We start from the raw sequence: 27,001 nt of genomic DNA, 5'->3' as shown, positions 1-27,001 counted from the left end.
GCTTTTAAATTGTTAATTTTCAATTTCTTTATTAACAAAAAAGATTTTTTTCTATGTGTCCTTGTGATAAGATTACAAGCATTTCTGATATTTTCATGCTTGTGTCTAGAGAAAAATCCAGAAAATATAGGGAAGATAAACATGTTGCGATAAAGATCCTAGTGTCAGACGTAAAACATTCAAATATGCTTTCATTGTTCTTCCAGACGTTCTCCAAAAAGTAAGAAATTTATCACAAACTTTCCATAAAATGCATCCATTACACCCATTAATACCATGGGGATATTTTTCATTTTGTCACATTTTTCTGGAATCTTCTAGAATCGCGGGTCTATTAATTTTGCCTTCAAATCCTTCTTAACTTTCCAAGCTACAATGTCTAAACTACTAAAGAAAAATTACCCCTACCAATTCTGCTAGAAATATTTTGAAAAAAAAAATCAGAGGGAAAAAGTGTAAAATTAATTTTATAAAGAAAACTTAAGCATACTCTGAGAATTCTGAAAAAACTCTTATGATGAAAAAATTCAAAAGAAGACATTTTTAATTAATTGCACAGCAATTTTGCTTTTGCTAAGAACTATTTCATAAATTCCGTTTTATAGCATTATACCTTGCTTATTTTTCAATTCAAATTATTGTATAATAAGTGGTCAAAATAGAACTTTATAATATGACAGTGATAAATAAAAATTTATTTTATATAATTTCAATATATTACCATTATTTTGATGAAATTGATCAATGTTACAAAGTTTAAAAAATAAATCGTGGGAAAATTCCTAGATCTCGGAATTAAAAATGTTTAGAAACTGATCTTAAAATCTCCAAAATGCAGATAAGTCGCGAAATTTACGACCGTTTAATAAAAGAATTCGCATCCCCAAAAGCGAAAAGTTGTTTAAGAGTTCTTTGTTACATAAAATGAAATAATTTCAAAATGCTTATGTTTCACTTCTTGCCTAGAGAATTGAGTATCCCATCATTTATATTAGAAATAAGAACAAATTATAATCCATGAACCCATTCACATGCATTCAAAAGATAACCATATTTATCAGAGAATCTCCAAAAACATTCCTTCAAAATGGCAGTCACAAACAGATAGAAATTTCAGATGATTAAAATTAAGGGTTTTCTGCCGATTTTGGGACGCAATTAGACTTAAATCGATTAAAAAAACCTAAGAACTCTTAAGGGGACCGTACGATCCCTGTTACACATGCCTCTGTCCCCCTCCAAATATCTGTACAAATAAAGTTTTAAAAAAAAATTACTTAGACAAATTTTTTATCTTCTTTTCTTGGGAAGAAAGAAAAACTCTGAATTAATTCCATTTGAAATAGCAACAGAGGCTTAATGAGAAATGCATTCAGACAAACAAAACAGTCTAATTGTTTAACATAAACAAAAAGTCAGAAAAAAGGTTAGTCAATAATTAAGTGTTTATTTTTACAACAGGTCAGAAAATGACCAGTTTAAATACATAAATCTTCATCCTTACAATACTTTAATATGTACAAGTTTTCAGCAATCAACTGATATAATCTGTCTTATTACAAAAAGTGCTTTACAGAGACTTCAAGTAAAATAGTGCTAATTATAAAATAGATATAAAAATATAAATCTCTTACTGTACAGTATATAACAAAATTTAAAACAATATATGTATTTTTCACACTTTGACTAATGTAAAGTATAAAGTTATTTTGAAAATAAGACAATAACTTTCAAACAAGTTACAAAGTACAACTATTAATTTATTAAAAACTGCACATATGCATACTACAAATATCATTTATGTACTATTACTCAAAATTCAAAATGCATATGTGTACAAAATTTTTAAATACTTTGAAATTTATACTATATATTAAATGCTATAACTTAAATAAAGCAGAAGTTTGCAACATATTTTATTTTAAATTCTATGGAATAAATATAGCAAATCCTTCAGCAAAACATCCTCGATTTAGTTTTAAAATATGTGTAGCAAAATACATATCATTTGGCAAGAAGTAAATTGTTGCCAAAAAAAAAAAAAAATAACAAAATTGCAATTTTGTTACAAAACATAATTCCATAATTTATATTGATTTAATTATATCTGCTGTTATCTCAGTTTAAAGACTAAAGATACAGTTTTGATAATATATGTTGCCAGATATAAAAATCAATTCAGCTCAGTGAGTTTTCTAGCAAAACTAATACATAGAAAGGCTTTCATTTTCATTCGGAACCCCTTATTTTAAACATAAAAATTTGCAATATAGTAAACTTTTTTTTACATTACAAAGAAATTTAAAAATACATTATTTTAGTTATATTAGAAACTAACTATAACGGATTTTTAAAAAGCACAGCAATAATATCAAAATTTAGAAATAGATGTCAAATGAGTCATTCTGGGAAATAAACTCGTATATAGAATATTGACATAATGATAAAACATTTGAATGTTCAAACAATACACCTAACAAACAAAAATTAAATAAACATTTGATCACCACATAACTTTCCAGTTTTACTAATTGTTCAAAAAAAAAAGTATAACTGTAGAATAATTTTCTGTACTCTGATAATTACATGTTTTTTGAGCAAAATATCACAATAAAAATCTTTCTCTTTAGCATAAAGTAAGAGAAAGTTATGTAAAGATATATTATTTATTTAAAAAACTAATTTAGATCAACATTTTAAATTTTAAACTGAACAAAATAACTGCTAGAACATATATGTTAAATATATACATTCAAATCAATCACATAATTTTTAAATACCTCAAATCATAACTTATACTTAAAAGAAGTGGAACTTTTATATTTTACTTTACTTTTTTCTGCTGAACTCTGAATTTTTTAATTACCTTTGCAGACATTTTAAATCTTGAAATATTAGCAACTCAAAATCTAAAAACTGGAATGAATAGATTTTATGACACTGTATATTACATACCAAACATCTAAAATATTTTTAATGTTAATAACCACAAGGTAACTGCACAGTATTGCAGTCTCAATGCATTTTTATGTTTATTTCTAAATACACTGCAAGTAACTTCTCAGAATAGAGTGAAATTACAAATGGTAAACAAAACTATTACCATTCCAATAGGTAGAAATAAATCAATTATTTCTTTCTATGATGATCCAGATTACAGATGTTGTTATAAACATGCAGTTTAGAGAGTCTTTTGCACATTTTTAGTGGCAGTAAAATCTGACTACCTCTCATTCAAAAGCACATTTGTGATGTTCCACAAGAGTTCACATATTCACTAATGCAAGCTGCAAGCTGCTTCACTCTTTTATTCGTATTAGAGAATGGTTATTAAATAAAGTCCTAAAGGTCAGTAATGGCTACGCTTGAGTTGTTTGAATTTGTCCATTAGTCTTATCCTCAGGCCTTTCACCATCATATGTCTGAAATAAATTAATAACCTGTTCTCAATAAATATGATATAAATTTAGAAATAAAATGCATAAAATATGTTAATTTGTAAGATTAATAGAACATTTAAAACTAGGGCAAAATTCAAACAAATATACTTAATTTTTTTTTAATGGCCATTAAAGATTTTTAAACACATACATTAAAAACATACATATGAGACTCCGAACTGCAATAAACATTATATGCATCAGTTAGAAGTGACAAAAGTATACGTGTTCATAAAAATTGTTTTAACTAAAAATATAAATATTTCCTAATTTTGCACTAAGGATTTTTCTAATGAGACTCATAATTACTTCTAAGAGGTGGCCCAAGATAATTGGAACGCAAAGCAAGTGGAGTACAAAGAAAGTTCCAGTTCGGTTAATCTTGGGCAACTGGATATTTGGTTTGAAAATATATAGAGAAAAAAATGACAGCTGTTTCAGTTTTACTCACAAATAAACAAAACACATTTTCCTTAAGAAACCTGAGTTAACATTATGTCTTTCTTGAATTTTAGTTTGAGCATCAAATATTCTTTAAATGTGAATTAATAATGTGACGATCAACACATAGGCAAAGAATAAAAATTCATAATTTATACTCATATTTTAATATCAATAAACCATTTGTAATTGATGGCATTTATTACAAACAGAAGCTCACCTAAAATGTGTGTTTTTATTAATGCAAATAATATGCCAAATATGAAAGTATAGTAACTACTGAGAATATGTTGTTAAAATCGCTACAAGCAATAGCAGAAGTAATTTATTTAGTAACATACTCTTACTTTAAGACACAATAACATGCCGAATAAATACTAATTCAGAAGTCAAACAACAAAAATCAGCATTATATTTACAAAATTTTCACAGGACTAGTTTCGATGGTTTTACCGAACCACCATCCTAAGCTGCAAAACCGCAAATGATTTGCGGGAAAGAAGAAGACCTTTTGAAGAGGACTTTCTTAGCGAAAATAGCTTTTATTCATATTATACATGGGGAAAACCATGACATACAGCTTGTCATTGAAACTGGGTTGAAGTAATCGGCGATCTTATCCACTCACTTCACAATATAAAGCTTACTGGTAGGGCTCAGTAAGCTTAATATTGTGAAGTTTGAAACTGATTAATAAATGAATTTATATGACTTAAAAATGAATTTAAGTATGGCTAATAAATAGTTTTTTTTTTTTTTTTTTTTTTTTTTTTTTTTTTTTTTTTTTTACATTTTTATTAGATTTACAAAATTTCTTGAAAAAGTACAAAAAATTACATTATTCCATTAGTCTTATTTTGATTTCTCAAAAAAAAAATTTTTCTCTCATTACTACCATAAAAACATGTAAAACATGTCTGAGATTTTTGGTTGAAAATAATTTTCTTTTAACAACCCTTAGAGTTCCTAAATGGCTGGCACATGGCATTGTTAAGTCACAAACTCATTCATATCTGAATGTGATAAGAGCGACTTTAAAATCTGATAGGCTAAAATATAGATAAATGTCCACCGTACACCAGCTTAATTTATGCATAAACTTGTCGACTTAATTAATGAGTGTACACTATTTTGTGCTTAACTATTATCAGTTTTAAACAAACACTTGAGCAACTAGTGAACCAGATTTGCATTCTATCTGTTGCTCAAAGTTTGCAATCACATAAAAGCTGATTTTTAATATTTTTATAAAATTTTTATGAATCGTAATCCAATTTTACCGACTTTTGTTTTCTATGCTATACAACTCTATTATGAGAATAAGCATAAAAAATTAAAATTAGACATAAAAGCATTTTAGTTTGGCATAGATTTCGAATATAAATCTATTGATTTCGAGGGCAATCAAAAAGAGGTCCTCTTCTTCAGACGGAAAAAAAAAAATTCCTACAAAAACAATTTTTTTCCTTTCTTTATTTCTCCTGAAGAAGGCAGGTTTGTGTTTTATTACCCTCAGAAATTCATAAAGAGTCCTATTTAAAATCTACACCAAGCTTGTTTTTCCCTTACAATTTTAACTCTCAATACTGGCTTGTTTCTCTTCCAATTAGGCAATAAAAGGTTTGAGCAAAATTTTCACTTTTTTCTCTACAAACATCAAACTGCTACATTTGTTTTTAATTAAAATATATATATATTAATTATCTCTTTGATGATAATAATAGAAATAAATTACAATGGATTGTTGAAGGAAAATATACAATAAAGGATTAATGCAAGAATTTCATTTGGAAAATATACCTCTCATATCAATATTCTTTCCTTTTCATTCAAATAATTTTTTTTAAAAGACTTTAAAAAAAATCCTTGAATTTAGAAACTACCCACAATGTCCTTTCTTTTAAAATAATTAAAAGTATTTTCAAATAACACACGCTTTTCAGTGTCAAACTATGAAAGTTAAATTAGTAGTGCATAGAAGTCAAAACTGACTGAAGAAATATACTACTCAGAAATATGAAAAATAATGGAGGAAGTACTCACTTTGTATGTAGGATTATCATATGCAGACTCTGAAGGAGTTCTAGATATAGGAGCTTTAGCAGAGGCCTGCCTCCTTACTAATAATACTAACAGTAAAACAAATCCAAAACCAGCAACTGCTGCGACTACTGCAACTACTACTAATGCTATAAAATAAGCATGATTCTCCTCTTCTCCACCCTCTTTGCTTTGCAAAAGCTCTGCTTGTTTTCCTGAAATTTTATACACAACGTTAATTCATAACAATACAAAAAAGTCAGCAAGTCAGCTTTCAAAGAAAAACTCTTCTTGCATCTAATGCAGATTAATATAAGTTTAAAACAGTTAAAAATATGACAGTTTCCATTCTTTGTAATTCCTAAAGCTAATATTTTTCAAAAGTTACTAAAAATTAATAATATAAAACAAATTTAAAATTATTTTTCAAATAACAGTTTCTAAATTTATAGTTTAAATGATGGGATTATTACCAAAATGGTATATTATATGAGATTTTTCTTTTCTTCACACAGATTGAAATAGTTTATAATAAGAATAAAAATATAAAATATTTTTGATCATATATAATTTTTGGAGGAGAAAATCAAAGTATTATTTGCTTTTTATTACAATTTACTATTTATTCCACTTTAAGGTATTTTTAGAGAAGGCTACATAGACATGTATTTAATAATATCAGAAAATGTTATTGGTTTTCTTTTTGACGTTGACTTTTCCAAGTATTCCAAGCATTTGGCATTTTTAACTTTTTCAAGTATTTTCAATGTTAAATACAATATTTTCTAAGATTATATTTATTACATAAACTTCCCTCAATCCTTATCAGCCTTTTTCCTGTAATAATTAATAAATATATTTTACTTATAAAATATATTTATTTTTGTACTCATGTACTCAGACTGGATACTCTGATATCATTAATATCTATAACTTAAATTTAATAAATCAAAAAGTGCTACATAAAAGGGCAAAAAATTACTAAAATTATTTATACTAATATACAGTTAAAAACTAAATATAATCTTTTTATGTTAATAATTAAATATAATCTTTGCATATCACATTATGCTAAATATAATCTTTGCATATCACATTATGCTAAATATAATCTTTGCATATCACATTATGCATTGTTTATAAAGATTCTTTCCAACTAAGTTAATCTGGAGAACTCTTTCAAACCAAAGTCTACGACTTTCAAATTTCAGCCTTTATGGTTGTTTTCAGTTAGCACCCCATATTATAAATTTTACTAAAACAAAGTTTTCTTTTTCATGAAAAATATTTAATGTAATGAAAATCATTAAAAAAAATCTCTTTGGGGAAATAGAAAAAATTGCCTTTTCCATATGTTGTATTTAGACTTCATAATACAATCACTATTTTTATGTAGTATAAATTTGTATGTACTGTTCATATAGCACAAATGCAACATATTCACATGTGTTGCTTTCTTACATTATAAGTATATAATAAATAAAGTTAAATTTTTATTTTTGGACAAAAATTTTGCACACATTTTATAAAGCGTAATTTTGTTGCTCATTTTAATAAATACTATTTCATAGCTACATTTGACATTATACTTGTCATAAGAAACTGCAATATCATTTAACATGTATAGTTAAAAGAACTTAAATATCAATCAATGTATTTTTCCCCCTATGTTCAATATTAGTACTTTAAAAAAAATAATATAATATTAGCATTAAATATAACATTAACATTTCTTTTCTGCGTGAAAGTTTTTTTCTAGTTCTATATGAAAACTATTCACATATGCTAGTACTCCCTTAAAACCTCATATGAGGAGGGGGAGGAAAGAAATCCATTTAAACTTACCATTAGTATGACTATCATCACTAATAGTGTTTTCAGATGATGAAATATTAGCTTGTGTTTTGGCAGGTTTTGTAATAAATTCAACCTCATTCGAAGTTAATGTTTGCCCATTGGTTAAGTATAATTCTAACTGAGCAAGATACCTGTAATAAAATTAAAATTTAATAAAATTTATTCACATAAGAAAGAAGAAAGATAGGAAAAGTAAAGTTTCTTTCTTAAGATAAGAAAATTATATTTGAAAATAGGGACACTTAAAAAGTAGCAAAAGTCCAATTACTATACCTTTCAGAACAAAAACTGAGTAAACCAACTACACAGTCCAGTCACATTAATGTGACCACCACGTACTTTCCATGTCAGAGTTAAATAACCAATCACAGAAGGCAGGTGGCAGCACAGTGCAGTTGAGCGTATATAAAGGGTGTGTGAGGGCTTCGGAAAACATTTCAATCGTTGGCGTAATGCAGAAACGAAGCGATTTATCCGACTTCCAAAAGGGCATGATCATTGGCTTTTGGGCCAAGGGTGGAAGCATTTCCGAAACGGCTGAGTTTGTGAACTGTTCGCGTGCCGCCGTGGTAAAAGTGTACCGTGCATGGCAAAATGGGACTGTCCAAAATCAGCGACGTGGCAAATGTGGTGCACCACGGGCCATAGATGACAGAGGCGAACGACGGTTGCGGAGATGCGTTCGGGCAGATGGGCTACCGTTGAGCAACTGACCACCAAAATGAACCAAGGGGCTACCAAAAGTGTCTCCCAAAGTACTATTCAGCGAACATTGCTGCGTCTGGGCCTCCGAAGCAGACGCCTGGTTCGTGCACCTATGCTGACTGCTGTTCATCGACGGCGAAGGCTAGAATTTGCACGCCAGTACAGCAGCTGGACGTCCACTGAGTGGCGACAGGTTGCGTTTTCGGATGAATCGCGTTTTATGCTCCATCGCACAGATGGACGTTGGCGTATAAGGCGTGAAATCTCTGAAAGGAACCACCCTGCAACCATTGCCGGAACGGTCCAAGCTGGAGGCGGGAGCATTATGGTCTGGGGAATGTTTTCCTGGCATTCTCTAGGTTCACTGATCATTGTGGAAGGCACAATGGATCAATACAAGTATGCATCTGTCCTTGCGGACCATGTTCACCCCTACATGCGCATTGTTTTTCCTCAGGATGATGGCATCTTCCAGCAGGACAATGCGAGGTGCCATACAGCTGCCAGTGTACGTGCGTGGTTCGAAGAGCACCAGGATGAGTTTACCGTCCTCCCCTGGCCAGCAAACTCACCTGACTTAAACCCAATCGAGCATCTGTGGGACCATCTCGATCGAGTTGTTCGCGCCATGGATCCTCAACCGCGTAATCTAACGCAGCTGGCCACGGCATTAGAGTCGGCATGGCTCAACATCCCAGAGAACACCTTCAGGGACCTATGTGACTCTCTTCCTGCACGTCTCGCAGCAGTCCGCTCTGCGAAAGGTGGTTATTCTGGCTTTTGACAGATGGTCACATTAATGTGACTGGACTGTGTATGTAACAAAACTACAGTTTGATAAAATTACACTTTATTAAACACTTTAAATAAAGTACAAATCAAGGAACAGTATTTAAACATTTATATGAAAAAGACAGATATGGGACAGAAAGTCACTAAAATATTAAAATGTAAATGAATAATGCAGCAGCTATGACTGCTTGTAACAGTGCTTAAAAGATAACCTTGATTTATTTTAATAAGATCTGTTTGTTTAAACATATAATTTGAAATTTAAAAACTGCAACTAACAAAATAATTCATAGCAAAGAATAAGAATAAAATTCTTAAGAATTGTTTCATCTTTCATACTTACTTCTTTCCTGGCTTCAAATGATCTAGAGTTATATGGTTGTTTTTTGGCACTTTGAAACTATATGATTGTTCTCCATCAGCAGTTTTATACATAATTTTAATGACGTGAACATATTTTGTGATTGGCTCAGGAATACCAGCAAACAAGAAAGCTGACTTGTCAGCTTCAATTTTATTATCTTCAACTGAGACTTGTAAATGATAATCATCTATAAAAAAATTTCATTATTAATAAAATAGTATAATTATCAGACATACAGAAAATTATAAAAAATACTTTCAAAATTTAGAAATTAATATTTTCATCATTTTTCTTATTTTAATTTTTTTCATATGTCTGAGAAATATATTAATTTCATTTTATACTGAATGTTTCATAAAAGTGGCAGTAATTTTATTACCATTTAATTCAGTTTCAATTCAAGGTATTTAATACTACATGAAAATTTATAATGCTGTAACACTGGTAAAAGAACTTCTATTAAGCCTGAGTATTACATATTGCCAGAAAGATACTAAATGAATATCAAAAGATAAACAAAAGCATTTCTCTTTTTGATGAATTCAGAAAGAACAACCTTCCTCATAGTCTCTCCCCCCCTGGAAAAAAAAGAAACCACATCACTTTTCTTAAAATGTATCGAAACCCTTTTTTTTTTTTTTTTTTTAGTCAGCCCCAATTAAAGACTATTATCACATTGATCTAAACATAAGATAGCATCATAAACAAGATGACCCAGCATTTTGAATGTGTTTTATAAGAGGGAAAAATATTTACTTATAAGTTACTCTCACACAAATTAATTAAATTAAATCATAAGCTTCTGATTAATAACATTTTTTTCTTTCGGTACTTTTTCATTAAGTCATACTAGGCATTTTTTGTTTTTTTGTTTTTTGTATGTGCTCTGATGTATTTCCTTGGTGCCAAGTGTCATCGGTTTTATTTGTTTATCTTCTGATGATAACTGCATTAATAATGATCACTCCTTCAACCATTATATTTATATATCAAATTATTTATTTAATATTTATATATATATATATTATTATTATTATCATTATTAAATAATATTTAAATTATTATTTAAACTCTTCTAATGGGTTTCATGGCTTGGCCAAGAAAAGAACAAGCAGCTGTAAGAAAGGCTGTATTCAAATAACCTCTTTATGAAATTAAAATGAGACTTGAAGCCAAAATGGTTATGCAACATTCTTAAGAAAAAAGCATTTCAAACGTAGACTTAAGTTCTAATCACATATATTTCAACTACGCACGATTAGACGTCGAAAGAGGCAATTCTCAGAACCCACATATTTCCAGAAAACTCGCATAGCTAGGTTACCATTGTTCCTTGCCACGAAGACGTGAACAGCAAACAGTAATCGATTATTGCTCAGACTGGGATCATATGACCTTTCAGGAGTAGAATTTTCATCTGATTGATTGACTCTGCCTGGGACAGAGCTCCAATTGAGAGATTTTTGGTGAGGTTTGAAAAAATCCCGCGTAGCCACTACATCATTTTTGTAGCTGGGTGGGACTTCGTTTCCAGCATGGTGCTTTTTTCTAGGAATCTCCCTGTTTAAACCAGTGCTACCAGAATCTTGTTTCACAGAAAAGTACCCCTAGCAAGGACTGTCGCTAGAAGTGATAACAGCATTAGTCTATAAGACTACACATTCCCTTCATTCATGCTGTATGATTCATTTATTTATAGTGTCAGCAGCTAATGTCTATTGAGCTTTGCAGACCAAAACTCACTTCAAATGAATCCCAGTACATGGTTGATTGCAACAATTACATGAGAGAGAGAGATGTACCCATTCTTTGTTTCTCATCATTATATTAAAATTGATGCACATAACAAAACTGTGGAAAGTGATGAAAGCGTATTCAATGAAAGAAAAAAATAACATAGGCCAAGTTCTTCTTTTACAATTGGTTTTAAATATTTTATCATGGAACTAGAAGAACGTTTCATTATTCCTGACTGTTCTGTTTTGTCTAGTATGGAGCCAAAGACACAGGCAAAGAAATGATATCGGTAAAGCTTCAATGGAAAAGTAACCCTTTTCCCTTGACTAAATAATGTTCTTTTATATAACATATAATCCATTTTAAGAAGATGCTGCTAAAATATTTAGTAATTGCTCAAAAAAATAATTTAAAAAAAGTCAAATAAAAATTACAGTAATTCAGAAGATTTATGGTACCTTTCTTTTTTGTCATGGTTCGGAACTCCAAATCTTTAGAAGAAACAATTTTAGTCGGTATATCTTTGGGAGGAGTAAATATTATGTCTACAACATAGTCTGCTGATGCTTCAAGATCATGTAGGAAATATGAAGTGACGTCTTTATGAATCATAGGTGTTGTGATCCATTTGTCCTCTGCCTCGTTCTGTAATTTGTACTTTAACTGCAAAGCATAAATATATTTCTTTTCTTGAGGTTCAAAATTCCTCCAAGAAATCCTGACAGTTTTGACATCAATTACATGCGCCTCCAATTTTGCATCAAGAATCATTACTGGAGGAGCTGTAGTAGTGGTTGTTGTAGTAGTAGTTGTAACAATCACTTCTGAAATTAAAAGAATTCACATGTTTAAAATAAAAAAAAAAAAAAAAAAAAAAAAAAAAGATGAAATTACTTTTAAACATCTAATATATAAAATGCAATTTCTATTGTATTATAGTAGTTAAAAGATTTCTTTTTAACTATTTGAAGTATTTCAACGAATATCAGGGTTCTGAAAGCTTACAAACATAAAATCTGCAATAAAATAAAATTAACAAGGAAAATGGATGAGATTTTAATTTACAACAAAAATGTTTTGAATAATGTAAACCAAAAAGTTACAATATACATGAGACCTCTCTAAGATGATAATCCATGATTCTATTTTATCTTCTGTCGAGGTGGCTTCTTAGAGAGGTCATATTCAATACCGATTTTTATTCATGTGCTTAACTCTCCACATGGTGAACTTGATGATTTTCACTCCATTTCTCTCACATTCTTGTATTCAGTTGAACTAATATCCAAGTCTATTTTGTGTTGTTCTAACTGGATTAAAACACACATAGTCCTCCACTCAAACATATGCATTTCAGAAATTGAATTTTGAGATTCAGTATCTTTTTTAAAATTATTTTATATTCTGTGTGAATTCAATCACTTTTTATGAACAAACTCAACCATTTAAAAGTAACACGTTGTCACTCAGCAAAACATAAGATATTTATGCTTAAAATGTAATAAAAAATCTCATTAATTTAAATAAAATGTGTTGCCCCATGACAATTTTTCTTTCAAATTTAATCAACAAACACAGAGACTTAAAAGAAATGTGTTACCATTTTTAAAACAACATATTTTTATCTTCTCTGTGCCAGTGTTGCAGTTTCTGAGTGATTTAACGGAGAATCAAATCAGTTTCTGATCCATTTGATTTTAATTTTCTTTCACATTTAATTTGCACGATAATTATTAAAACAAACTAAGTTGTTTAAGGACTATAAACACAGTTCTTCATTTGCATTATTGTCAGTTACTTAATTATTGTGAAATTATACTAGCAGGATTCATTAAAATCGTCATATATCTTTCCATTTTTATTACACCATTTTAGGCAGCTGGCCATGCAAGTAAACTAAAAATAATACATAAAAATTTTTATAAATTAAATTTACATATGCAAATATTGTAGCATCATTTCCTTTATTTTAAAATTTGTTACTACAGAAAGGTAAGAACTGTAAGATATACACTTACCTTCTGGCATCTTTAACTTGAAAACTTCACTTTCAGGCCTACGTTGTAATGTATCCATTATGATTTTAACTTGCAAAAAGTAAGTAGTGTTTGGTCTAAGAGCATTCAAAATGTATTCAATATTTGGACTATCAAACAAGCGGTTAGGCCTGGAGAATTTTTGCACATGCCATTGGTTAGGTGGAAGAGTTGGGTCAGTAGTAAAATGAAGCTCAGCATGGCCAATCAAACCAACGAGGATATTAGATAATGAAAATCGTACACGAACTGCAGTTGAATTGAGGGCAACAATGTTTACATTATACAATTCTTGACCTATAATGAAATGTTTAGAACATAAATCAAATTAATATTATATATATATATTGTATGTGCATAGTGCATACAAAAGAAACACACGTAAAAACTGAGTAGTCTATGTTTTATTCTTGCAAAAATAATATTGTATAATTTATAGAACTATATAAAATATGTATTAATGTGTGCATATGAAGATTTGCAGTTTAAATTCGTAAGCATCCAAACATTATTTTACTTGTACATTATTTCACTTCAAATGATTAATTATGTATTCATGAGTTTATAAATTTTATTATCCACTTCTAATTTTCCTTCTTGAATGCTAACAATTTTAATGTCTCCTACTTTGTGACAATTTAAACTATTTCAAAAACTCAAAAGTAAAATCTATCACATAAACTACTGTCATTTTATTGGTTTGTGTAAATTAAAGATTAAAATATGCTACATCTCCAAAACGTGGATAAATAAAAATACCTGCCATCTTTATAGGCTTCTATGAATTTCGTACAACTAATTTTGATTTTGATATGTAACCTTCTGTGAATTATTTAAATACCCATTGTTTTGATGACATTTAAATAGCTTTCATATTTACAGTGTTTGTTTTCTTAGTCATTTGTTACACAGCTATGCCCAACTTAAACTACCGCTTTTTTAAGTAAATACCAAAATGATGAAATTTTATAACCTATGTGTCTTTAAACTGATTTTATTCCTTTGCTTGCTATAATTGTATACATTTATCAGCTTAGAAAAGGTATTAAAGCAAAAATATGCAATAACTATTACTATATATTCTAAATACACATTAACCTATTTGGCATATATTACTGTAGAAGATGAATTGTACAAATTTTGAATTGCATAATACTTTAACTGATGCAATTTTGAATTTCTTTCATAATTAGATTCACAGCTAACCAAGACCATCCAAAGTAGATTTCAATTAATAATAATTTCAGATAAATTTAACTGCACAAAACAGATTTCATAAGATAATAATACAATGAAAAGGTATACAAATAAAATAATAATTCGGTTTAAATATTTACAAAATTGAATTAAAAATAACTAATTAGGTACAAAATAGAACCGCGTGCTTTTAAATGTTAAGTGCAGCATTTTTTTAAGCAGCAGCAAGATTAAATTGCTAATTAATGCTTAAAAGTCAGTTTTATCCCAAAAGCAAGCATTTTTAGAGTATATTATAATTACAACAAACTCTAAACAATAAATAAAATGTTCAATAATAGTTTAAATAATAATCCTTACAGTGCTGCAAGACATTTAGGGAATATTCTGAAGAATACCATTCATGGTAAAATTAAGTAGAAATAAACAGGCAAATTTGCCGAAAAAATTTACCTGAAATTGTATTGTTGCATACAACATAGGGACACATTTGTGGATCATCTGGTCTTACAATAACAGGATGAAGACACTGTTCAGTGGGTGAAAGAAATCTGTCTGGGATCTGAGGGCATCCTTTCCTACATTCCACCTCAGGAAGGCCCATAGCATTTAAAAAGCAGGTGCATAATCTCTGCTGAGTACCTTTATGTACTTCCCACTGCTCTGATAATAAATATCTAGAGCCTTGAAACATACAAAAGGCTGTGAAAAGGTAAAAGTATCTTTTAGGGATGAATAAAAGGGAAATAACTTATTAAATAAGAGAGACATGTTATTATTTTTGTGGATAATTTAAGATGTTTAAATATGTATTAGTATAAAAATTAGAAAGAATTTATAAATAAATTCAGAGTTGAAAGCCTGAAAATTATAATAAAGATATTATAACCAAAAACAGGCATATAGGAAAAATTACACGAAAATTTAGTTGATGAATTCTGAAATAATTATTACAAAAGTTTAGGGAAAAGTATAAATGTTTTAAATTTTCTTTTGACCATATAAACAAAACCTTAATAAATTCAAGTAGGTAAAAACATTAAATTATATTTTCATAATTAGTGAAGCATGTGCAAGCATCAGCATTCAAATGGATTATAATGTACAGCTCAGTTTCCAAAAAGCTACTAAGGTTTTCAAAAGAAATTACTAAAGCTGCATAATGGGGGAAGGACATAATAACCACTATATGTTTATTGATTAATAAATGCAATAATGATATTCAAAAAGAATTTCATAATGATATTGCATATTTCTAAAAATGTACATATAAATACTAAATTTATGTAATCTGATACACATATTAATTACTTTTATACATTTTACTTGTAAATGCAATATTTATGTACAATATTATGTTTTTCACATCTTAAAACTAAAATCCCCAGACATCTCTAATAGATAGATGCATTTACTTCCCAGCCAGAATTAAATCAGAGCTGTCTATTTTAATGATTTGTAATAACTTTCCTTCATAAATACTTAAATGATGTCATCAAAAGAATAAAATGTCATCCATGTGAGGGGGAGATAATAGCTACAACTTCTGAACTATTTTTAACAGGCAAATAGGTTTGCTTATTTTTTATTAAATCAACTTCAAGTAATAACCAACTTGATCCAGCAGTAATAATTTTATGACCTTGTATTTCAGTGCTCTCTCAGACTGGCAATATATTTTAAAGATTTCAAAATTTTTGCAGTAGCCTGGTCCTATCCATTTCAAGCAATTTAATTAAAAAATAATAATAATAAAAATCACATTAATTAATTATTAAAATATAAAAAAATTCAATTAATAAACAATTTTTTTCCTCTCTCTTCACTAGCTACATCATTCAAATTCTGTTCTTAATTTATTTAACAACCACTAGATGAATTAAAATTTTAATTACTATCACTAAATTACATTTAAGTACTGCATTAAAATATTCAAATGTTAATTAATTTTCAAATACAAATTTACATACAAATTTGAGAAAAATGAATTTTTTTTAAATGTACATCAGTCACCCATTACTATTATAGTAGTTGAAAATCTGTAAGTATGGATTTAAGGAATTAAAAGTCAATAATAAATAGTAATAGACTTTTAAATTTCAATTAGCAATATTTAGTTAAATCTTTAAAAACTTATCAAGTGCATTAACATGTTTAATGAATAGTACTCTCATGCATAGTATTATAAACACTCATGTCATGTATTCATTTTTGCAAAAACTTATTCTGAATACTAAACATATATTTATTAACCTAACCTAATTTTTTATAACAGAATTTTTCCTTACCTTGTTTTAAGGGTTCTTTACACATCCATTCTAAACAACAAGTTTCACCATCAGGATGGCCTTTAAAAGCAAAATTTGGAGAACATGGAAGATTAACTGGAGGTACATCTTCAATAGGAGGGCATCTGTTTTCACATGTCACATTTCCATTGACACAAATACAATGAGCTCCACAAGGCAAAAGTTCAGCAGGAATAACATCAAAATTTTCAAATCGTTGACCACTGACCATACAGGCACCATCTACAATTTCAAAAATATAATTCCAGTGTTAAATTACTGCAGTTACATTATTACTGTATTTGTAATAACTGTATTTACTTAGGCAGAAAACTAGTTTTGAAATTTTTGATTATCTACTCACTAAACAAAGTCACACATTATACTTATTACTCTTTAAAATTATTAATATAATGTTTCACAGACAAGAAGTAAATAATTTTCATATCATTTATAATAACTGACATTAAAACATACAATTATGTTAATTTTTAATACAAATGGAATTGATGATGATAAAAATGATAATTTTTAATACATCTCTTATGAAGCAACTTAAGATAAGTAATAACTTGTATTCAACAATATGGCATAAACTTAGCAATGGACCCTCTTAAGCCTTTGATGGGGAAATCCAAGTTATTGCCCTGGCCATCAAAATAATTCCCAAAGAATTTTAGACTATAGGCCTTTGCTTAAGGCAATAACACATGGAATTTCTTCCCAACGGATTCCAGCACACTGTGGAATTATGAGAAACGGAAAAATTGATACAATGACTATTGATACAATGAAACTTTGATAATGCATCACATTAATCGACTGCTTTCTTTTCATGTGACTATATTGTTTGCTAACAGACTCTTAAGAAAATTCTTAAGCAGGATATGATTCAATGTGCTATGGATGAGAGATTTAGGAAAATTCTGGAAGAGATAACTTTCATTCCCAGTTTTCCAAGAAAGACAGTGGTAGCTCTATTTAGACATCTGACCAGACATGACTGTTTGTGAGGCCACCTTTACAGAGCTGGAGTGATGGATTCTCCAAACTGTATTTTGTGTGACTCCAATTGATCTATGATTTTTTAACATTTAAATAACTGAATCACACTTTCTCAGTATGAGTCTCACTGTCTGTGAGACCACCTCTACAGAGCTGGAGTCGTAGATTCTCCAAACTTTATTTTGTATGACTCCAATTGGCCTATGATTTTTTAACACTTAAATAACTGAATCGCACTTTCTCAGTATGAGGGCATTGTTAAAATGTGTTGGAGAGCCTGTGAACTAGTGGCTTAAGCGCTAATGTTTGGCATTCATAAAATAAATGAATAAAATAAATAAATAAATAATACGGCATAAAATTAGAATTCGGCAAAGTATTACATTACAGAATGTATAAATTAAATCAAGGAGAAAATGAATTAAAAACTACAATGACACTTCAAAACTTTAGCAGTATTTATAGGCAAGAAACACATCAATTATAATTTTCTAGAAACAAATTCTTTCATGGAAAAAAGGAAAATACAGTACAAAGTCTGTAATCCGGACAACCATTATCCGGAATTATCTATAATCCAGACCTCAAAACCCCAAACTTTTTTTTGTATGCTTTACGCATGCGTTTTCACATGCACATTTAGCACCAAAAATGAAGCAACTTAAACAATTAACATTGAAAGAAATGTTTAATAAAGTAAACAAATAAATATTAAGCTTTTTCCTTTGTAAATTTTGATACCCTTTAGATCATAATTGATCTTTATTTCATAAATTACGGTTTCATATTTTTAATTGTATAATTTCTGCATGCCATCTTACCAGATTTAAACTGATGATTTATAATCCGGAAAAACCCTTAATCCGGAATTGCTGAAATCCCGACGAGTCCGGATTACGGACTTTGTACTGTATTAGCATTCTAATTTCTAGTAAAAGAGAAAACACTCTAAACTTACCATTTACACATTTTGAAGGAGCACAGCAATTGGGTGGAGAAGGGAAAAAGTCAGGATCAATATCCCACTCCATACAGTGTTTATATTCTGTACCATAATTAACTGGACACTGAATTGGAGCACAATTTACTCTCAGGTCCTGACCACAGCGACAGTGAGCAATGCAGCCATCATAAAATTCCTCTCCCATATTATATCTTTGATTTTTGTATTCACATTGCGGTCGAGGAGGTTGTAAGAATCCTAGGATGAAAGGATTTATATTTGAACTTATAATTAAGCATGCAGTTATTACCATGCATCTTGTAAAATATTAATGATATCTAATTGAAATATTATATGTTAAAAATATCAAAATAAACTCATAAAAACTCAAATTGCAAGCATAAATAATTACATTATAACACTCCTTGGTTTTGATAATTTTAAAATAAAATAATATCAATGAAGGTTAAGAGTCTATTGCTTGAGTTCTAACATTCAATTAAAATGCTGATAAAGTCTTCAAAATATTTTATTAAATACAAAATGAAATAATGATCTTTATGTTTTAGTTGGCATACTATATACAGAATAACTACTTTATTTATGTTTTAGTTGGCATACTATATACAGAATAAATACTTTCCTATACTTTCTTTAATCCTTAAATTAATGACCACATTAATTCAACCTATCTCTTTTTGAAAATAAAAACCCAATCATTATATTAGATTATATCAAGTCATTATACAAATTTTCTTGTATTTAATTTAATATTTTCAATTTATTGCAACAAAAAAAAAAATTTGGAATTTTCAATTAAATTCAACACTTTATCAGTTAGACTGATACTGATTCTAATTTAATGCTCAGTTTTAAGTCTCAGTATTCAGCAATTCCAGCCATTATTGCCCTGATTCTGCTATCAAGTCAGTATTTGTATTATATTAGTGTAACCAACTTAACATAATTTAGCAGTTTTTTATAGAAAGAAGAGAATGATTTATAATTACAATATAAACATTATTTATTACATATTTATTATATCCATTTTGCTTTTTAATGAGATTATTTATCATGAACATCAAAAACCCATTTACATTTTTTTTTTTTTTTTTTCATTCTAAAATTCATGGCAGTTACTTTAATCACAGACTGAAAGCAATTTTTCTTTTCATAAATTCTGCAGCAATATACAATATTTTATAGAATTTTTACTGCAGTTTCTCCATTGCAGATAAATCCCATAATTGCATATTTTAAAATTGAGTTTAAGGAAAAAGATATGATTTATCTACAAAAGCTATTGTAACTTGGAATACTGGGGGCTGCGGATGAACATGTGCAAAAGTGATGAATTATTATATGTATAGTTGTCAGAGGTTAGTTCATTCTGAAAATTTAAAGACTACTAGAGGCTGCATTAATACATAAGTTCCACTCCATCAAATCATGCATATTAAATTTAAAAAGAACAATAAGAAAAAATTGTTTTAGTGTATTTTATCTTCTTTCAGTACAATGATACTACAGCACCAAAAAAAATAGATAAAATTTCTCAAACAAAATATTAATCACAATAATAGATTTATCATTTGATATAGGCATCTGATAAATCAACTTGCATAGCATCTAATTTACTGTGTTATATAAATCAATTTAATTGGTAATACTTTTTAACAGTTAACTTGCCATTTATATAAATTTTCAAGTGGTAAGAAGAATTGAAATTTTGCACATACCTCGTGGAGGATCATTGCATACAACATAAGGGCATTTGCAAGGACCATCTGGTTTTATTAAAACTGGATGAGCACAGAATGCAGTAGGAATATGAGCATTAAATGGTAAAGGAGGGCATGCACTCGTACACTGAATGCTTGTACTTCCATTGGCAAGACGTGTGCATCGACATATCGTAGTTTTACACCCATCAGATGTTTCCCATATTTCATCAACTTTTAAAATATCTTTGGAGTCAAGAACACATATATCCTCAGAAGTTTCTGAAAAACAAAAATATATATTAAAATTTTTAAGTATGCATTTGACACATAAATTAATTTCTAATCGGAATTGTATAATTTATTTTGCATAAGTTTCAGAATGATAGAGTAGTGCCTTAAATCTGTAATTTGAAATCATACATAAAATTTTACTTTAAATTATAAATAATAGCTAAAAGGGTGATTATAAATTATTAACAAAATCCTGAGTACAGTCAAAAGTCGTTAATTCGGACACCCATAATCCGGAATGATCTATAATCCGGACCTCAAAGCTACAAACTTTCTGCGCATGCGTCGCGTTCATGCATGCGCACAGGCGTTTACGAGAGCGCGTAAGACCCTTACGGCTGCGAATATGTTTGTGCGCATGCGCGTTTAATGTGTAACGGAGTTATACGCTAAGCTAAAGTTATCTAATTCAGTTAATGTTGCAGATTGCGTTGTTCCTTAATCTTCGAATTGGATCCGGCTTATAATTTTTTGCAGACTGTTAGAGCAATTTTATAAAAGTAAGCTTGAACTTTCGATTATGTCAAATAGAATTTCCGATATATATTTACTACAAAGCGAAAGTATGTTTTGAAATCCGAAATCTGTTTATCAATTTCACGCTGCTCTGCGGCAGAGGGGGGGGGGGCAGAAACGTCATTATTAGATTATGATAGATTAGAAAGATTATGTCAAATAGAATTTCCAATATATATTTACTAATATGTAATTTGTATCTACAAAGCGAAAGTATGTTTTGAAATCCGAAATCTGTTTATCAATTTCACACTGCGGATTGGAAGTTGATCTGTCAACACTATCCTTACCTTCAGAGCAGATGTTTTTATTTTATTTGGATTATAATTCCGTACTAAGTTTAGTGGTCTTTGATATGATTTAAATCAAGTTCCTCGTCATTATAATTCGCTTCCGATAGTGAAGAAAGTGACCCAGAGGTTATTGAAAACGAAAACATTTCGATTGACAAATTAGTCGGTATTCTCAACACAGCAATTATAGGACTTGAACAGCGGAACTTTGTAACTAAACAAGAAATTATGTCTGTTTAATAGAATTAAAGAGAAAGTATTATCACATGAAACGAAGCAACTTACATTGAAGGAAATGTTTAATAAAGTAAACAAATAAATATTAAGTTTTTTTCTTTTTGTAAATTTTGATACCCTTTAGATCATAATTGTTCTTTATTTCATAAATTACGGTTTCATATTTTTAATTTTGTAATTTTTGCATGCCATCTTACCAGATTTAAACTGATGATCTATAATCCGGAAAAATCGATAATCCGGATTCGCCGAAGTTCCGACGAGTCCGGATTAACGACTTTTGACTGTATTAATATTAGATGAAGATTTGTATTATACAATGTATTTGATCAGTATAATGAATGTTTTTCTAATATTGATGTTGACAATAAATACTATGTAGCATTTATAAAACATAATTTTTATCATTTTAATTTAATTTTATTTTTCTTACCTTTTAATTTAATTTTTTTTTAATCTATCACTGTGACAGTATGTGGGTGGGAGGAGAAAGGATTACAATACCATTTTAGTAAAAATGCTGGTCTTATTTGACGTCAACAACTTATAAGATATATATATATATATATTCGTAATATTCGTTAGGTTAATCAATAATGCATACCTGGTAAAGAAGTTGGACCATCTGGGAGGACAGGTATTTTTCGACGATTACACATTGGAATGGTACAACATGGATCTTCTGCAGATGGAATCCAATCGCATCCTTCATAACCAACTGTGTCAATATAAACTTCACATCGTTCCTGGCATTCAATGTATCCTTTTTCTCTGCATATGCACTTATGATCACATCCTTGGTAAAATATTTCACCCAAGCTATATGACTGATTATGATGGAAACATCCTTGAAGTACAGTTTTCACAGCTGTAAAACATAATTGCATGCATTTAAAATGTAATGATATTCTCAAAACATATATGATTTTTTATATAAATTCATTAAATGCCTTCAGAATAATACATTTATGCTAGATCATACAAAAGATGAGTTTAAAGAAGATTGTCATGAAAAAATAATTTAAAGAAAAATTAAGTTCTCCAACACAAACTACAAATTAATATTAAAACTAAATGAATTACATTTAACACTTCATTAGTATGATAGAAGTAGCTTTCTAACTATCAAAAATACCAGTACTGAAGATTATCAGAGAAAGACTATTAAATATACGTATTTTTTTGGCCTGTAATTTTTAGTTAACTGTCCTCTAAAGTTAAGAAAAAAGTTAATGTTAGATCATAACTATTCAGATAACTACTATATAAAAAAATTGGCAGAGATGTATGAAAGATAATTATTTGTTGTATTTTGCAATTTTCATAATGCTTTGCACTTTTTTTTTTTTTTTTTTTTTTTGAAAAGTGCAAAGTTATAAAATGTAGTTTTTGAAAAACTGCAAAAGTGATGAATGTTTAGTTAAATGTGATCTGATCATGCAACTAATCAATACATTTGCTTAATTTGTAATTTGCAATATATGGATTGATAGTAGATACTGTACGCAGCCTGGCATTAACTCTGAGTGTCACAGCCACTTTTATACAAGCATAATATTTGCTTTGATTTAGTATATATTGTTTCACTATTATTTTTTTTTACTTTCTTAAATGTTCTAAATGTAATTTTAATAAATGAAGTGTTGTTAAAACTAAGAGCATAATAAATAAATAAATGTGTACAAATATAGCTTCTTAATGAGCAGATCAAAAAATCCATGCCATTTAAATGCTTAAAACATATGTAGGATCTACAGTGACAGGAAAAAAAAAAAGGACTTTGCCCCAGTAACTCGCAGCATTCAGAGATCTACCAACGAACATATTTAGGTTAGTCTGGGAACACAAGCAATTCTTATCCAAATAGCAAATAGGATACTGTCATCTTTGTAATACCTTAAAAATATGCTGGACTAATTGTTTTGTGTGTCTTTTTATTTCTCAAATCATAACATAATTCAGTCACCATATAGGAAATACTTGGATTCATTTGTGAATATTACTTCGCCCCAGTATCATCTGCCTCGTGAAACGTGCTTTTCTGCAAAAACTAGTTGAGGTGCTTTATGTACATTGAGTTCATAGAATAAGCACCAAAGATCCTTTAACAAACATTTCTTGTATGGGAAGTTTAATCTCAGCTGAAGTAGATTTCATTCCTATCCTATTATAGCAAAATGATTGCCAAAAAGCTGAGATTGCAATTATACTTTTCCTTCTTGTGGCCCTTTGGATCAGAAAGCAATTATCATATGAATTTGAACTGACTGGTGTCTACTGGTTTTGAAACTGCAACTCAGTTAGAATCTGATTCCATATTCTTTTGACAGGATTATAACAAGCATTTAACTGCATTGCTATTTCAGTCTATGACAGGCCAATGTCTATCCAGTCAACTGCTTGCCAAGGATCAGAAAAATTATTTCTCAATGTGGACAATTCTCTATGAACATAAACAATAATTCAAACATAACATTTTAATACCTCCTAAAACATTTTCAAAATTAATATGATTTTAAAAACTAATTCAAAAATATGCAAGTGAACATTATTATTAAAACTCCATTATTACAAATTTTAACCATCTAGTTTTTCCAATTAAAAAAAAAGTATTTATCCTCAGGCATATATAAATTATTTTCTTAATTAGGATTAATACACAAATTAAGTGAGAACAGTATTTCATGATAATTTCTCTATTTATTTATAGTGAAGGATCTAAAGAAAAAATTGTCTGTAAATTAAGTTCCTTAAATTTTGGAAGGCAGAATAAATTAAATAAAAGAAAATTTTTCTTTTCCTAAATTTATTTAAATAATACAATTATTCAATGAGAATTTACTTCTTTATAATTTAATTTTTTTACTACAGTTAGAATTTACTTTGTTTCTAATGATTATAAAAAAAAAATATGACTCAAAAATCAGATAATAATTATATTCATAATATTAAACAATTCAAGCAAAATAAAATAAGTAAATACACATAATTATACACTTGAATATTCTGCATCATATATATTAAAAAGTCCATACCAGCAGGAAAAGTCTTTACATTCACTGTATTACTGAAATCAGCCATATTTAAATCTGTAGATCCTTGACTTTCTTTTGCAACTTTAATATAATAATCTGTTTGTGGCATCAGATTATTAATGTCAAATTCAAAAACCCCTCTCTGCACTTCTGTGAGCTCATTTGGTGATATCAGTTTCTTATTCCACTGTGATAAATCATTGTCACTATCAGATGATTCTCGATACCAAACTTCCAATGAATCTCTTCCAACCATTGTAGGCATTTTATGAGTCGAAAGTCCCAAACGTACACGAATAGAACTTCCATTTTGGGCCAAAGCAGATAAGATTTTCAGAGGTAAGTCTAAAAATAAATTTTTAAATAAAATATGTACTTCAAAATTTTACTTAGCTTGAAAAATAAAGTTAAAAATCACAAAGCGTCATGTACAAAACAAAAATTTTAAACTACTGCCAATTTCTTTCGCCAAGCCAAACTAGCAACCCTTAAGCGTCTGTTTTTAATCTCATTTTTTTTGGGGGGGGGGGTAGTCTCGCTCTTTTTATTTATGAATTCTATGTTCTCTGTTAATTTTCTGTATAGTTCGTATTTCCACATTTTAATTTCTGTCTTAAATTCAGTAAAAAGTGGATAATAAATTTCTTTATTTGACCCTGGAATTTTTTACGTATATTTCATTAACAGATTTCCAGTGCATCATTTCGCTCTTCATAAGTATTGATTTCAATGTTCTCTGTTAATTTTTATATACATTTTGTATTCCTCTAATTCATTTTAATCTTAAATTCAGCAAAAAAGTGGCTAATTAATTTCTTTTACTTTATCTGACACTGGAATTTTTTACATATGGATCTCTTTTTGTATCTTTCATTAATGGATTTCCTCTGCGTCTGGGTGGAATTCAAAATTTTCAGGTGAACTGTTATGATTAAATAATTTAGAATGTTTTATCAGCTAATTTTGGTTTAACAGAAACACAGTGGTTTTCCTGTGGAAAAGGGTTCAATAGAATCTGATCTACCTCCTCCTTATAACATTGAATCAGATTTTAATTACATTCCTCTCCATATATATATATATATATATTGTATTTTGTAATTTTTTAATTTTACATATGTATAATTCTCTAGTATAATACTATTGGTTAATTTTTCACATATTTATCATGAATTTTTGATTGTACTGGTTTTTAATCATTTCTTTCGTGTCTTTGTGAATAAGGTTCTAAATTTCTTATTTCTTATCTAATATTGGTTAATTTTCAGCAGTATATTGCACAGAAATAATTGGGATAATTTTGTTTTACAATTAAAAAAATTTTAGTAATACATGTATATATAGAGAGAGATGTAAGATAAAAAATATGCAAATATGCTTTATAATTTAATTTAGTAATACTCTCTTAATTCCTCATTTTTAATTTGGGTACTTCATCTCTCTATTCTAAAAAAAATAACAATATTTCTGGACTACATCATTTCTAAAACAATCTATGTTGCATGGCTTGTGTAATGCTAATGACGTAACTAAGTGGGAACTTGAACTCAAGATTTTGAGAACTAAAACCTTTCTGACTTAAACCAAAACCTTCCTCTTGGCAATCTTCCATACTGGATAAATTCGCACTTTTAGCTTGTATCCCTGTTGCTGCTTGGACACCATTTCTCTGTGCTATCTTCCTATCCCAAATAGTATTAAAATATGTAAATGATCTGGAAATAGGCATGATTAGAGTGCCAAGTGAATTGTGAGCACAAATGTGAATTTAAATAAACATCTGCCAAGTTTCCTATTCATTATGGATTAGCATGCTACGCAATCAAAATTCTTCCTCTTCAGTATGGATCTACACACTTTGCAATCAGTATTTCTGTGTTTCTGCATCTCAGTGTTCTCACTTCACGTCTAAAATTTGTTTTCATTACATATATATGCAATTAAAAATTTTGATAGTGATCTAGATCATGATGAAAGAGGGAGATGTTCTAAATTAGACAGAATCATGGCCATTTGACACTAACCATTATTTCAGTTATCATTTGTAGAACTAAATACAA

The 27,001-nt window shown here is 29.0% G+C and overlaps 1 protein-coding gene across 3 annotated transcripts in view; it reads right to left on the bottom strand.

Annotated features, from left to right (window-relative positions):
• Positions 1-1,427: 1,427 nt before the first annotated feature.
• The window catches only part of sas (stranded at second transmembrane protein), a 167,631-nt gene continuing 142,057 nt past the window's right edge, over positions 1,428-27,001 (bottom strand). The window contains exons 11-22 of one of the 3 annotated variants that reach the window (XM_085822770.1): positions 24,942-25,286; positions 22,511-22,774; positions 20,585-20,848; positions 18,861-19,103; positions 16,898-17,140; positions 15,063-15,311; positions 13,395-13,709; positions 11,835-12,200; positions 9,619-9,826; positions 7,767-7,909; positions 5,925-6,136; positions 1,428-3,440 (exon numbers count right to left, since the gene is read on the bottom strand). In XM_085822770.1, the coding sequence (XP_085678896.1) occupies positions 3,360-3,440; positions 5,925-6,136; positions 7,767-7,909; positions 9,619-9,826; positions 11,835-12,200; positions 13,395-13,709; positions 15,063-15,311; positions 16,898-17,140; positions 18,861-19,103; positions 20,585-20,848; positions 22,511-22,774; positions 24,942-25,286 (2,933 nt within the window). In that variant the 3' untranslated portion in view covers positions 1,428-3,359. The remainder of the gene's footprint in view (positions 3,441-5,924; positions 6,137-7,766; positions 7,910-9,618; positions 9,827-11,834; positions 12,201-13,394; positions 13,710-15,062; positions 15,312-16,897; positions 17,141-18,860; positions 19,104-20,584; positions 20,849-22,510; positions 22,775-24,941; positions 25,287-27,001) is intronic. The other 2 variants (XM_085822771.1, XM_085822772.1) reach the window with 2 other exon arrangements.

This window comes from Stegodyphus dumicola, chromosome 8 (assembly GCF_044657685.1).
Source record: "Stegodyphus dumicola isolate Sdum_Otavi_A_Nest chromosome 8, ASM4465768v1".
Classification (NCBI taxonomy): Eukaryota; Metazoa; Arthropoda; class Arachnida; order Araneae; family Eresidae; genus Stegodyphus; species Stegodyphus dumicola.
The sequence above is the reverse complement of the archived record's forward strand: the minus strand, read 5'-3'. Positions and strand labels throughout refer to the sequence as shown.